This window comes from Leucopleurus acutus, assembly GCF_964270905.1.
Source record: "Leucopleurus acutus genome assembly, chromosome: 4".
Lineage (NCBI taxonomy): Eukaryota > Metazoa > Chordata > Mammalia > Artiodactyla > Delphinidae > Leucopleurus > Leucopleurus acutus.
In genome coordinates, this window is record NC_139146.1 from 149,507,916 (window position 1) to 149,520,809 (window position 12,894).

At 44.2% G+C, this 12,894-nt stretch overlaps 1 protein-coding gene across 4 annotated transcripts in view; it reads right to left on the reverse strand.

The window, feature by feature from the left end:
* Nucleotides 1-5,210: 5,210 nt before the first annotated feature.
* HERC3 (HECT and RLD domain containing E3 ubiquitin protein ligase 3) overlaps nt 5,211-12,894 on the reverse strand; it is a 138,922-nt gene continuing 131,238 nt past the window's right edge. For all 4 annotated transcript variants that reach the window (XM_082838085.1, XM_082838086.1, XM_082838084.1 and 1 more), the window contains 3 exons: nt 9,438-9,621; nt 8,875-8,977; nt 5,211-6,903 (listed from right to left, as the gene is read on the reverse strand). In XM_082838085.1, the coding sequence (XP_082694211.1) occupies nt 6,695-6,903; nt 8,875-8,977; nt 9,438-9,621 (496 nt within the window). In that variant the 3' untranslated portion in view covers nt 5,211-6,694. The remainder of the gene's footprint in view (nt 6,904-8,874; nt 8,978-9,437; nt 9,622-12,894) is intronic.

The window sequence follows — 12,894 nt, forward strand, 5'->3', positions numbered from 1 at the left end:
CTCTTTATCTTTTATGAATCTACTGTAGGCTTTTGCTTTGTTATTACCATAAGGCTTACATAAAACAACTTATAATAGTCTATTTTAGGCTGATAATTTGATGTTGATTGCATACAAAACCTCTACCCTTTTACTTTCCCTCTTTTATGTTTCTGATGTCACAATTTATATTTAATATTATGTATTAACAAATTATTGTAGCTATAGTTTTCTAATACTTTTGCCCTTTAACCTTTATACCGGAGTTAAGTAATGAACACACTACCACATTACAGTATTAGAGTATTCTGAATCTGACTACATACTTATCTTAACCAGTATGGTGTATATTTGTATGTGTTCATGTTACTAACTGGTATCCTTTCATTTCAGCTTGAAGAATTCCTTTCAGCTTTCTTAATGAGTAAGGTCTAGGGGTGGTGAACTCCCTCAATTTTTTTTTTGTGAGGGAGAGTCTTTATCTCACCTTCATATCTGAAGGACAACTTTGCTGGGTAAAGTATTCTTGGTTGGCAGGGTTTTTTTTTCTTTCAGTACTTGAATATATTATCCCATTCTCACCTGGCCTGCAAGGTCACTACTGGGAAATCTGCTGATTTCCTTATGGGGGGTTCCCTTGTACGAGATTTTTTCTTCTCTTGCTGCTCTAAAAATTCTCTGGTTTTGATTTTAGACCGTTTTTTTAATGTATCTTGGAGGAGATCATTTTAGATTGAAAATAAACCTATTGGTTTCGTGAACTTGGAAGTCCAAATCTCTCCCAGGTTTGAGAGAGAAATTCTCAGCCATTCTTTCTTGAAACAAGCTTTCTACCTCTCTCCACCTCTTCTCCTTCTGCAATTCCAGTGATACGTACAGTGTTTCTTTTAACGGTGTCCCCTAAGTCTTATAGGTGTTCTTCAGTCCTTTTCATTCTTTTTTTCTTTTTGCTCCTCTGACTGGCTACTTTCAGTTGGTCTGTCTCACTGATTCTTTCTTCTTCCTGTTCGGGTCTGATGTTGAAGGTCTCTCTTGAATTCTTCAATTATTGTATTCTTCAGCTCCACAATTTTTTTTCAGATCTTCTGTCTCTTTGATGCACATCTTATTTGTTCTTGTACTGTTTTCCAGGTATCGTTAGAGTGTTCTTCTGTTCTCTTGTAGCTCCCTGAGCATCTTTAGACAATTATTTGAAAGTGTCTATCAGGCCACCTCCTGGATCTCCGTTTCTTTGGGGCCAGTTCCTGGACGTTTATTGTACTCCTTTGGTGGAGACCTAGTTCCCTGATTCTTCAGGATCCCCATAGCCTTTCACGGGTGTCTGCATTTGAAGCAGCAGTCACCTCTTCCAGACTTTACGGACTGACTTTGGTAAGTGAAGACTTTCACACGTGCAGGGGTTGGTGGAGCACACTGCAACACGCCGTGACCCCAGGGCACCGAGTGTGGGGCTGTGTGGCAGCAGTGGGTTGGGGGAGGGGCGTGCTCTCTCTGTGGCTCAGGTTGCTGGGGTCCATAGCGTCAGCAACTGAATGGTCTCTGATGAATGCTGCAGGGAGTCCACAAAGGCTGCAGTGGCGCTTGGGGTCCTCAGCAGCACCCCCTGGTCCAAGGACCAGGACAGGCGGTGTGGTGGACGGGGCCAACGGTGTGTACACGCTCCGCTGCAGGGATCAGCTACAGATGCCTATGTAGTGGCAGGGGCCGGTTGCAGACACACACCTAGTGGTGGGTGCCAGGGCAGGCAGCAAGGGCCAGGGCCAACTGTGGGCACGCTGGCAGCTGTCTGCACGTTCTCCTGTGGCTGCACAGTCTCCCCCTGGGTGTGCACACCGCAGCGGAGGCCAGTGTCAGGCTGGCAGTGTGCAAGTGCGCGGCTGGAGGGGCTAGCCCCAAGTGCACGCGTGGCGATGGGGCTTGTAGGCTGGTGTCTTGTGCCCACGTGGAGGCCTGGGCTGGCTGCTCGTGTGGTACCTGGGCTCTAGCAGGGGCCAGAGTGGGGCAGGCTGGGAAGGAAATAAACAGGTAGGGGCTGAGGTGGCTGATGTCCGTGAATGCAAATACCTGTGGGGCCCATGGTGGTTGTGCTGTCTCTTGGTTTCTTCAGTGGTGAAAGCTGCTGGATTTGTCTGTGGAGCAGGCGTCTCGGAACCACAGCTGCTCCTGCTCCTGCTATGTGCCTGCTTCTGGGAGCCCCTGCTTTTTCTTCCTTGTCCCTTGTCCCCCCTTTCTATGTGTCTCAGCTTTGCCAATCTCTGAGTGAGTAGGGTGAAACTGAAGGGGGGCCTTCATGAGGTGCCCCGAAAGGCAGGGGAAGCTGGTCACTCACCCCACTCCCCCTTTCCTAGTGAAGGGTCCCCCTTTCTAGCTGGGCACTCCCTCTTGGTGCTGAGCACTGCTGGCTTTGGGGATGGGATGGTGCAGGCAGAGTGAAGGTGTCGTCCCCTTTTTGTACGGTTATTCTCAGGTTTTATGTCCAGCCGCATTACTGAAGTTTCTTAAGTGGACTCCAGAGCTCTCCCAGAGCTGGTTTTGTTCATGGATAGACGGCTAAGTGTTGATCTTTGTGGAAGAATGGAGGCTGGGTATCCTGCACTGCCATTTTGGCGGCATCACCTCCAGTCCTGCAACTCAGGAACAGCCAGATGGAAGGGATACATAGAGCAAGGTATGTGGGAATGGGCACGGAGCTTCGATGCCCTCTCCAGGCACACCGCTCACCTAGCACACCTCCGCATGTTCACCAACTTGGAATCTACTCTTTGACCATCAGTTCCAAAGTATGGTCTGGGAGAAGTCAGCAGGTACTAGGCTGACAGCTAAATGCCCACAGACACTAGCTCCAGTGAGATCCACAGCAGATGACAGAGAAGCCACACATCTGATCAGTATTTTGGTCTCATGATCATAGAATTGCCTTACTGAACTGCACAGTGGCACGAAAACAAATCTTATTGCGCTATGACCACTTGCAGACGGGTGGTGAGGGAAGCCACCTGCCACATCACAACGTGTCTTTTTATTTGGGCTCTAGGCAGACCTCATCTCTAGCTATCCATCCCTGGTCAAATCTGCTGCCCACCCTAGCAGCTGGGCGTAATATAGAGGAACGGTCAAGTTCACGTCCTACCACTGTGACAGTGAACAAGTTATTTCCTCTGAACATTTATTTCTTCATGCGAAAAACTGGGATAAGAATGAAAATTATAGTTACTGAGAGCTTGTTACGTGCTAGGCACTGTTCTTTGTGCTTTCCATTAATTAATTCAGTTACTTCTCATTACAACTCCATGAGGGAGGCATTATTTTTATTCCCATTTTAAGTAGGAAGAAAATGAGCTCCAGAGAGGTTAGCTGTGTGGCCCAAGGCCACACAGCTAGTGAACGGTCGAGCCAGGAGGGCAGTGGTAGCAATGAAACTGAATAGCGCGTAGATAATGCTTGGTGCGGGGTCTGGCCACCGTCAATACCTGGTAGTCACCACGCTCGAAACCTCGGTGCCTATTTCTGTGGGTTAATCTTAGACAAAGCTTGCTTTGCTTACCCCTGCGGCAGAAAGGCCCAGACATGTCTCTCTAGTTCAACGTCAGCTATGACCGAGTTCCTCCTGACAGACACTTCAGTAAGTAAGTTATCAACTCTGTTACTGTGATTCCTGCAAGTCTGGTCTCAAAGGGTTGGGGCGAGTCTTTTTCTGTGAAGGGCCAGATGTTAACATGGTTTGTTAGGCTTTACAGACCAGACCCTTTTAAAAACGTACAACCCATTTTAGCTCACAGGCTGTAGCTGCCAACCCTGCTCTCCAGGGTTATTTATTAACAGAGAACCTTTCTGGTCAAGCAGCTTTCGCGCGGAGCGGGAGCTATCACAACTGGCTAAATCGCCTGGTTACACTTTCATTAAACCCCACCCACCACAAGTGGCCTTATTTTAATGAGATTTTTTTCGATTTTTTTCATTAAATAGGTACATTTCTGAAAACTGAAGAAACTTCCAAATGTCTGTCTGCAGGTGAGGGAAGGTAGGTAGGTAGGCAGGTAGGTAAATCTAGAAATGCCTACCTGAAGAGTCTTCTAAAGCAATAGTGATAAAGGAAAAAAAAGAGGAGAATATGCCAGAAAAATCGTTTTTTAGAAAAGCAGCACAGAATTTCATTCATGCAAGAAACATGTAGAAGAATTTATTGAGCATCTGTATGTACAGTAGTTAGAGCTCAGTGACCTTAGGAATCATCTGGCCCAATCTCCTTATTCCATGCATGAGGATTCTGAAGGACCCCCCCCCCCTCAAATTTAAAATAACTTGGCTATTTTCATTCAAAATTAAAGGTAACAGGCTTTTTTTGTCCTGCAAACTGAGCACTTCTGTGTGCTCTTAAGTGTTTGTTGAATGGAACTTATTAATGGAAAGCTACTGTTCTCTTTACCACTTCTTTTAAACCATCTATTAAGTCTGGTAAAAACAAACAGTACATGGTAATTTTTAAAACTTATATTTTTTGCTGTGTATAAGTGGGCTAATTAGCATCAGCCATTAGATTACCAAGTCTTAGATTCACCTTTAATTCCTCCTTTTCCCTGAAGGCGCCCATCGCCTCCCCTCCTCCCGTCCCTCCTGCGCACAGCTCTTCTCTTTCCACTGCTGCCCCCCCCCCGCCCCCCACTGCTCTCAGCTGCTGTCCTTCCCACTCCATTCCAACACAAGTACCCTTATCCGCATTTCCTTAAAACCAGGCTCAACTCGTATCACTGCCTCCTTCCCCCACCCCAAGGCCCTGAACATTTTGAAGGTCCAAGGCTTAGCCTGGTTCCTCAGCCCCAAACTTACTGTCTTTCTCCCCACTCGTGTTTACCATTATTCTGTTTCCTCTGATGCTCCCTTCGAATTGTTCCTGGCCCTTCCTTAAATACTTCCCCATGTTCAAGCCCTTGCTAAGGCCTTCCCCTCCGTGAGAAATGCCTTTTCACCCATCAGAAGCTTCAGAAATCCCAGCCCTCCTTAATGCCATATGCTCCCCCCCCCCCACCCTGTTTTCCTCTTCATTTTCCCAGCAGTTGGTTCTACTCTCTTGTGGCAGGAAGCAAGTTTGACCTTCTATTAGATTACTCGGGTAGATGACTTAATTCTTCTACTGAAAGCAAGCTACCCATTCTGCAAGTACAAGAAGAAATAGTTCTGGTTACATTAAAACAGCAAATTTATTGCATAATATTGAACTATAGGCACACACATAGAAAATAAACATTTCATATAACTATACCTTTTTTAATCTTGTATTATAAAGACTGAAAAACTACCAATTTAGCAATTGGAATAAGTTTTAAAAACAAAAAGCAAAAAATCTACAATCCTTCAGTGAGATTTGATGCTGTCTCACGGTTCATAAATACTTCATTTTATATAAATAAGTCTCTTCTCTAGTGACTAGGAATTTAAAATTAGGCTGACATAGATTCTTTGCTCATGTAGAATTTTCTGATCCCATGATGAAGAAGGTTGAGTGTGTCATGATTTCTGAAATACATATATTTGCTTCAAACACAATCCCTCCTGAAATCCCACTGTAAACACACATTCCAAATGCAATAAACAAAAGTTCCATAATAAAGAATGTCCTTAAGTCTTAGCAGTTAGGGAAGAGGGAAAAAAAAAAATCTGAGTAGAAATTCTGCAGTTTAAATAGAAAAGGAAAATAGACTGCATGCATCCACCAGGAGGAGAGGAGAGGAGAGGAGAGGAAGGGACAGTAAGTCAGGTAACAGAGAATGGGATGAAGTGAAGAGAAAAGTAGGAGGGTGGGAGGAGAGATGAAGTGGGAGAGACAGAAAGTGATAGGGAAAAGGATAAGAAATTTATTCTACTTTTCTGGGAGAAAACACTCCTTAGAAGATTAATGCAACCGGCTCCAAAAGCAAAATGATGCAAGAGGGGGAGGGCCTGTTACCTCATCTTGTTGTCAAAAGGGCTTGGCGGGGCCAGCAGACCGAGGGTCGGCTCAGCTGCGAAGCTCCGCGGCTCTGCACCCCTTTGAGGAGGGCCGGGAATAGGCAGAGCCATGGGGAGACGGCCAGTCCCTCAAGAACTGTGTTTTTAGGCAAAAGGCAGGTTTATGAAAGGCTCCCATAAATTCGCAAGAGTTCCGCCAAAGTCATGGACCCGGATTCAGCTTGTTGGGCTTGGGAATTTCTGAAGTAATCCTCTCCTTCTTAGTCCTTAGGGTTGGACGGCAACAAGCCAGGAGCATTTCCAAGGCTGCAGAGAAAGGAGATGTTCTGCACGTGCAGGTGAGAAAGGACAGGTCAGTCAAATCATTCTTGCAGAGGAATGAGAAGTCAGGAAGACAAGGAAGCGTCATGAGGAAAGGTCAGGGCTGAGAGAGACATCTGGGGAATGCGAATTTAAAAATCCACTGCCCTTTTATCCAGCAGAGTACAGCGTAGTCACAAGTGCAAGGAGCAATGGGGAACTGCGTTTAGAAACAAAATCGCTCCTCAGACAAGGGCCAGTTTTTCACCGCATCCCTAACCCCTGATTTTTCAAAAAGGTCACTGCTTACCACCCCAGAAATGCATCAATCGGGTTCAGGATTCAAAAGTTCCAACCCACTTAATACAATAAAAAAAAAAAAAACAGAACTCACTCCCCATGATTTTCTGTATGGGCCTCACTGTGGACGTGGAGGAAGGAAGGGGAATCGGGGGCAGGCTGGGGAGCCTCAGGCCAAGCTGAACCCCTCGTAGTTGTCAAGGGCCTGGGTCAGCCGTGCACACAGGACCTCTTTGCTGCTGTACTTGGGGAGGTCGAGAAGGTTGTAGCAAGTGTGGGCCACGGGCAAGTACTCCTCCCCGCTGGCTGTGGACTGGATGACTATCTGCAGGCTGGCCATGCCGTAGATGGGGATGCGATCGCTGCCTGTCAGGAACACTGCGGAGAAAGAGGACGGGAAACACCAGCTAGGTAAATGGGGAGCGGCTCTCTGCGGCCCAGGGAGGAACAGAAGGGAAGGGGTGACACCCTGTGGCTCATGTGAGAAGTACAACCACTTTTTTGTGCCAATGTGTGTCGTATTAATATTAACAAATGCTCACTTATAAAGCAAGAGATTGCCTTTCAAGCCCTGTGTTTTGGTTTTATATGGATAAAAAGTCTGTACTTTTCATTGGCTCATTTCAGACCCTAATTATACACTGGCACAAAGCATCCATCCAATGGAAAGATGCTCAGAAATGCCCCCGAATAAAAAATGGCCTCAGTGAAACGTGTGGCCTCATAAACGTCATGAGCTTTCACAAAATCAAAGGGGAAGGGAAATGCTGACCTAGGAAAAGGGCTGACCTCAGAAACCCGGAAGAAAACTGCAGACCATGGGGCCTCAGGGTCTCCCCTCTCCCCTCGAGTATCTGTGATTATACCCCCTTGGCTGGTGAATTTCCATTTGGGATCTGTTTGCTTGCCTTTCCCTGTCTCTCCATTTCTCTTAAACCAGAAGATCTGACACTGACACTATATGAGACATTTCCCTCTTGGGACACACTTGTGACTTGGAGGGAAAAAAAGACCAACCCAGCTGTCTCTTCCTGTTTTCCAGCACTAGGTAACCTTCTTTGTTGAACTGCTGGAAAATTAACTATCGATACAATGAAATCATTAGTTAAGGAGCACGTTCAGACAACCTGTCACTACCTGAGGCTATGATACATAAACATTCTTGCCAAATCTGTAAAGTTAATAAAAATTTATGAAAGTCCAATGGTCTCTGAACAGAAAAACATCTTTTAAGGAAATCCCCGGACCAAGGGCAAGCGCCTCTTGACTGTCACAGTTCCACAAGATCCAGTGGCAAATCTCATCCTGTCACTCTGACTCGTATGCCGCTATTTCTCAAGGGCCCATGTAACCGGGCAGAGGGGGAAGCAGGGCTCTTTTTAGGAATTCTTTTGTAAGATCTCCGCTTCCTCTCATCCTTACTCCATGGGAGCAGTAGAATCTGGGGGTAAATCTCGCATTAATACTAATATATGCTCATTCTTAAAAAGCAAAAGAGACTGCCTTTCAAACTCTGTTTTTCTCATTTTATATTGATAAAAATGTTATGCTATTCAATGGCTAATTTATGACTCTGATTATACAACGACACAAGGATTTCTACTATTTTTAAAAGGGTAATTTTGCTCATGTAAACTGGGCTTCATTTTCCTTTGCAAACGTACCATTCTCAGACGTCATCCAGCCAGTCACAAAGGACCATTTATTGTACGATTCCATTTATATGAAATACCCAGAACGGGCGAATCCACAGAGACACAGCAGATTGGTAAGCGGTGGGAGGCTGGGAGGAAGCGGGGGAAGACTGCTAATGGGCACAGTGTTTCTTCTGGGGGTGATGAACGTGTTCTAAAATTAATCGATAGTTTCACAACTCTGAATATACTAAAAACCACGGAACTGTACACCTTGAATGGCTGAATTGTAACAGGATGTGGGTGTGAATTAAATCTCAGTAAAGCTATTGTAAATCACATCTCCCCAGTGACCTCTGCAGTAGACACAAGTATTTTCAAGAGGCTAGAAAGATAAGGGCGGTTAATCCAAACAATTCGATCTCATCAATGTAATACTTAAAGGGATCCCCTTCATATAAAATAACTAGCATTTTTAGAGCAAGTAAAAATCACTGAAATGCTTTTCTTCCTTTCATGCAACCCACCCCGTTACACAACAAATAAGGATTAGCCACCTCTGTTGCGCCTCAGATATCACTAAGACAAAAAACGTAAATGTATTTCCTTACTTGCCCTTTACCATTTAAAAGAGCTGAACTTCACCACGGAGTATACCATCCTATACCAAATGCAAAACTGAAATGTGGACAGATACCACACTGATGTTACTTACAGAGAAACTTCTTCTTCTTTTCCAATGGGAACTCATGAAATGTTTCCCAAAATAGTTTCACAGTGGGATGTGTGGCTGAGTAATCACCCTTGTAGATGGCAGTCTGCCCAAGAAAGACAGAAAGAAAACAATTATCTTCCAGAAGAGTATTACAAATGGACATCTGTATACCATTTGCACTGGAGAGTAAGAAATAACCACTGAGATGCAGGAGGCCTAAATCCTACGTGACCACAGAATACTTAAGAAAGAGACCGGGGGCGGGGGTGGGGAGGGGGCTTCCCCGGTGGCGCAGTGGTTGAGAGTCCACCTGCCGATGCAGGGGACACGGGTTCGTGCCCCGGTCCGGGAAGATCCCACATGCCACGGAGCGGCTGGGCCCGTGAGCCACGGCCGCTGAGCCTGCGCGTCAGGAGCCTGTGCTCCGCAACGGGAGAGGCCACGGCAGTGAGAGGCCCGTGTAACGCAAAAAGAAAAAAAAACGAAAGAGACCGGGTTCCAGGCGCTGTGCCCAGGCCTGTGCTGCTCCCTCAGAGGGGACAGACCGCACCTTTTAGGCTTACCTCCTCCAGGGCCTCCCAGTTGTAGTTGCTGTTCCCCACCATCATGGCCCTCAGTTCCGAAGGCTGGAAGAGCTCAAGCACTTTGCCACCACACACCTTTAGGAAGCCGCTGGAGAAAGCTGTGTACCATTCATGAACTGAGATTTGGAAGACATAATTCACGTAAGCATCCACAAATTCCTGCCTGCCAGGAGACCAAAGGAATAGAATACGTTTAGCCCAAAGTCTTGTAGAATTTATCAAGTTCCCCTTCTAACCGAGGCTGAGAGAGATGAAAGATCTCATCAAATGCTCTCACCAGGAGGCATCCTACAGCATCTTGTAGGTTACCACCCAGCCCTAGGATTCCACCGGGGGGGGGGGGGGGGGGGTCTCCAGTGATCTGGGGGCAGGGAGGCAAGAAGGAAGGGGAGGGGGCCAGGTGGGTGGAACCATACTGCTGACTTTATTTTACCTGAGGTGTTCCAGTTTTCATCTTGTTTATGGTCCTACATAATTTAGTGAAGAAAAAAAATAAGACTTTTTCTGCTTAAAAGAAGAAGTCTAAGATAATGGTTCTAGACTACTTCCTTTCTCTTCAGAAATGAATAAAGCTAAACCCATCTGACATTTGTATCCTCCCCTACTTTAAAAGGTAATTTCCTAACACCTTACTATAAATCCCTTAATGACCTCTGGAAAGAACTGTCTTAATACAACGGCTCCATCTCACTAAGGGTCAGTCAAATGCTAATTACGACAATGGCTTCCGCAAGCCTGACTCAAAGCAAGCTGGCTTCCTGGGCTGCTTACTGTAGATAAGGAGTTGGTTTTCTGGGCAGGTTTCTGCAGGTTCCAGGTCAGAGTTCTGGTTTGTTTTGGCCGTTTGTGATTTTTTACCCATGTTTTAAAAAACTGAAGTGTAGTTAATTTTGAATGTTGTGTTTCAGGTGTACAGCAAAGTGATTCAGTTATATATATACGATATATATATGATATATATATATTCTTTTTCAGATTCCTTTCTATTATAGGTTATTACAAGATATATCAGTAGAATATAGTTCCCTGTGCTGTACAGTAGGTCCTTGTTGTTCATCTATTTTGTATATAGTAGTGTGTATATGTTAATCCCAAACTCCTAATTTATCTCTCCCCCCACCATCCCCTTTGGTAACCATAAGTTCGTTTTCTATGCCTGTGAGTCCATTTCTGTTGTATAAATAAGTTCATGTATATCATTTTTTTGGTTAGAGTCCACATACAAGTGATATCATATGATATTTGTCTTTCTCTGTCAGAGTTCCCTTTGTATATACGGTCTGGCCATTGTCTGTATGTATATTCCATCTCTGACTAGTGGGAATGTAATCTGTGCACTGAGGCATAAACAACTGGGAGAAAAAGGTGCCAGTACCTGGAAAAGCTGAAAAAGTAAATACCCTTTTACCCAGCTACTCTACTACCAGCTAGTGCCCCAGAGAGACCCCTCACATGAGTGCACAAGAAGACAAGTACAGGGGTGTTCGTTGCAGCATTCTCTTGTAATACAGAAAGTTAGGAGAAACAAAACTAAATATCCATTGATATAAGAATAGACGAAGAAGAGACAGTGAAGCCAAGATGGAGACCATAAAGCACAGCACTTTATGGAATTTTTGTCCAAAGGAATAGAAGAATCTCAAGAACAATGCTGAGTAAAAACCAAGTTTTTGAATATTAAGTACAATATAATAGCACTTAGGTAAGTTGTTTCTTTACCACTTCAAACATTATCATCTATGAGAGACAGCGGCTCCACCACTTATGGCTTGTGACCCTTGGGCAAGTTATTCAATCTCTCTGTGCCTCACCCTCTTCATCTGTAAAATGGGGAGAATAAGAGTACATAACTTATGGGACTATTATTAAAATTAAATGAGTTAACACATGTAAAGTTCTTAGAACTGAGGCCGCCTTGTAAATGTTAGTGATTATTACATTGTCTATGGCTATGAGATTTTGTGTATGAGTATGAAATTATATATAGGACATATATATAAAATGTGTGTATTTAATAAAAGCATTATGTAAAAAGATCTTTGTCTTAATACACATATTATAAAAATATAAAAACATGAAAGAATATGCATAAAATTCATAAGAGTTTTGTCTATGTAGGAAAAGAGGGTGAGAGGAGAGAAATAGGATTAAGGGGATGTACAGAAAGAATTTCAATGGCTTCAGTAATTCTTTTTTTAAAAAACCTGAAGCAAATACTATCTGTTTAAACTTTGATCATAGATACACAGAAGTTTGTCATATTAGTTTAGTGCTTTTGTGTATTTACTTTTTTTTTCTAAAAATTAAAAAAATCAGACACTTTGAAGACAGATACCTTCCACGTATCCTCTGTAACATACTACACTTCATAAAACTACAATGTGAACGTTTTGGGTTTCCTCCAGGCAGATCTGGTCACCAATAATTAACCAATCTACACCAATAACTAACTGTAGTATAAGCCCTGACAGTTTGGGGTTTCTTGTCCTTTTTTTGTAATGCAAGCGCTCTGGCTATGCAAGCATCCGCTTCGAAGAAGATAGCTAATGGAGAAGAATAAACACACTACAGCCACACAGCCAGGCCGCCTCTCCCCGCTGAAGCTCCTTTCAAAGATCTTGGTCGATTCTGATAACTGACCGTGCGGGCCACTTGGTTTTTTTCTCTTCCCACGCATTAAATTCCTACTCTTAGGTTTTAAATTTACAAAGAGTGAGCCCGTGAAACCCTAGGGCCCCACTGTCAAGCCCCCAAAAAAGCAGAACCCCAGACCCTCACTCCTACTCTCTTGCTTTCTCTCCACCACCCTTGACCCAACCTTACTGTGTGGCCCCGGCGTGCCATGTAATTTCCAGGTCTTGTAAGTAACATACCTTTTATTTTTTTTCCAAAGTGTCCTGCGGGTTATTTCTGAAGGGCGTCTTGCAATCATATCAGAACCACAAGGACTGGTCCAATCACAACACTGGTTATCGATAGGCTGAGACCAGCATAAAACAATAACCAACAGGCAATGTAATATGGTGGATAGTGGGATAGACAGGGGTTCAAGTCCAGGGTCTGCCATGTTCTGTATCTAAGCCTCTCTTTTCTCATCTTTAAAATGGGGTAAATGTTCAGTTTTAAAGATAAAAGCCACCAATGTAAAAAGATTACTGTACATCTTAACTGTAGATGCTGAAAGTTCTCACAGTGCAGACAATATACTGCTTTCCGGAAACCCATTAGACAGAGCCTGCAAAACAAAGAATGTTGCCTGCCATCCAGTTCTATGAGGACCAAGTCATAAGCCACTGCAGTCACTGACCTACGGTACACACTGAAAGGAATTCAGAATGAAAAACAGGATGAAACATTCTGTGTTTTTTGGTACCTAGACAGTTAAGATGCATATTAGGAAGAATTTCAATGACACCAGATTCTTGCATCCTCCCAT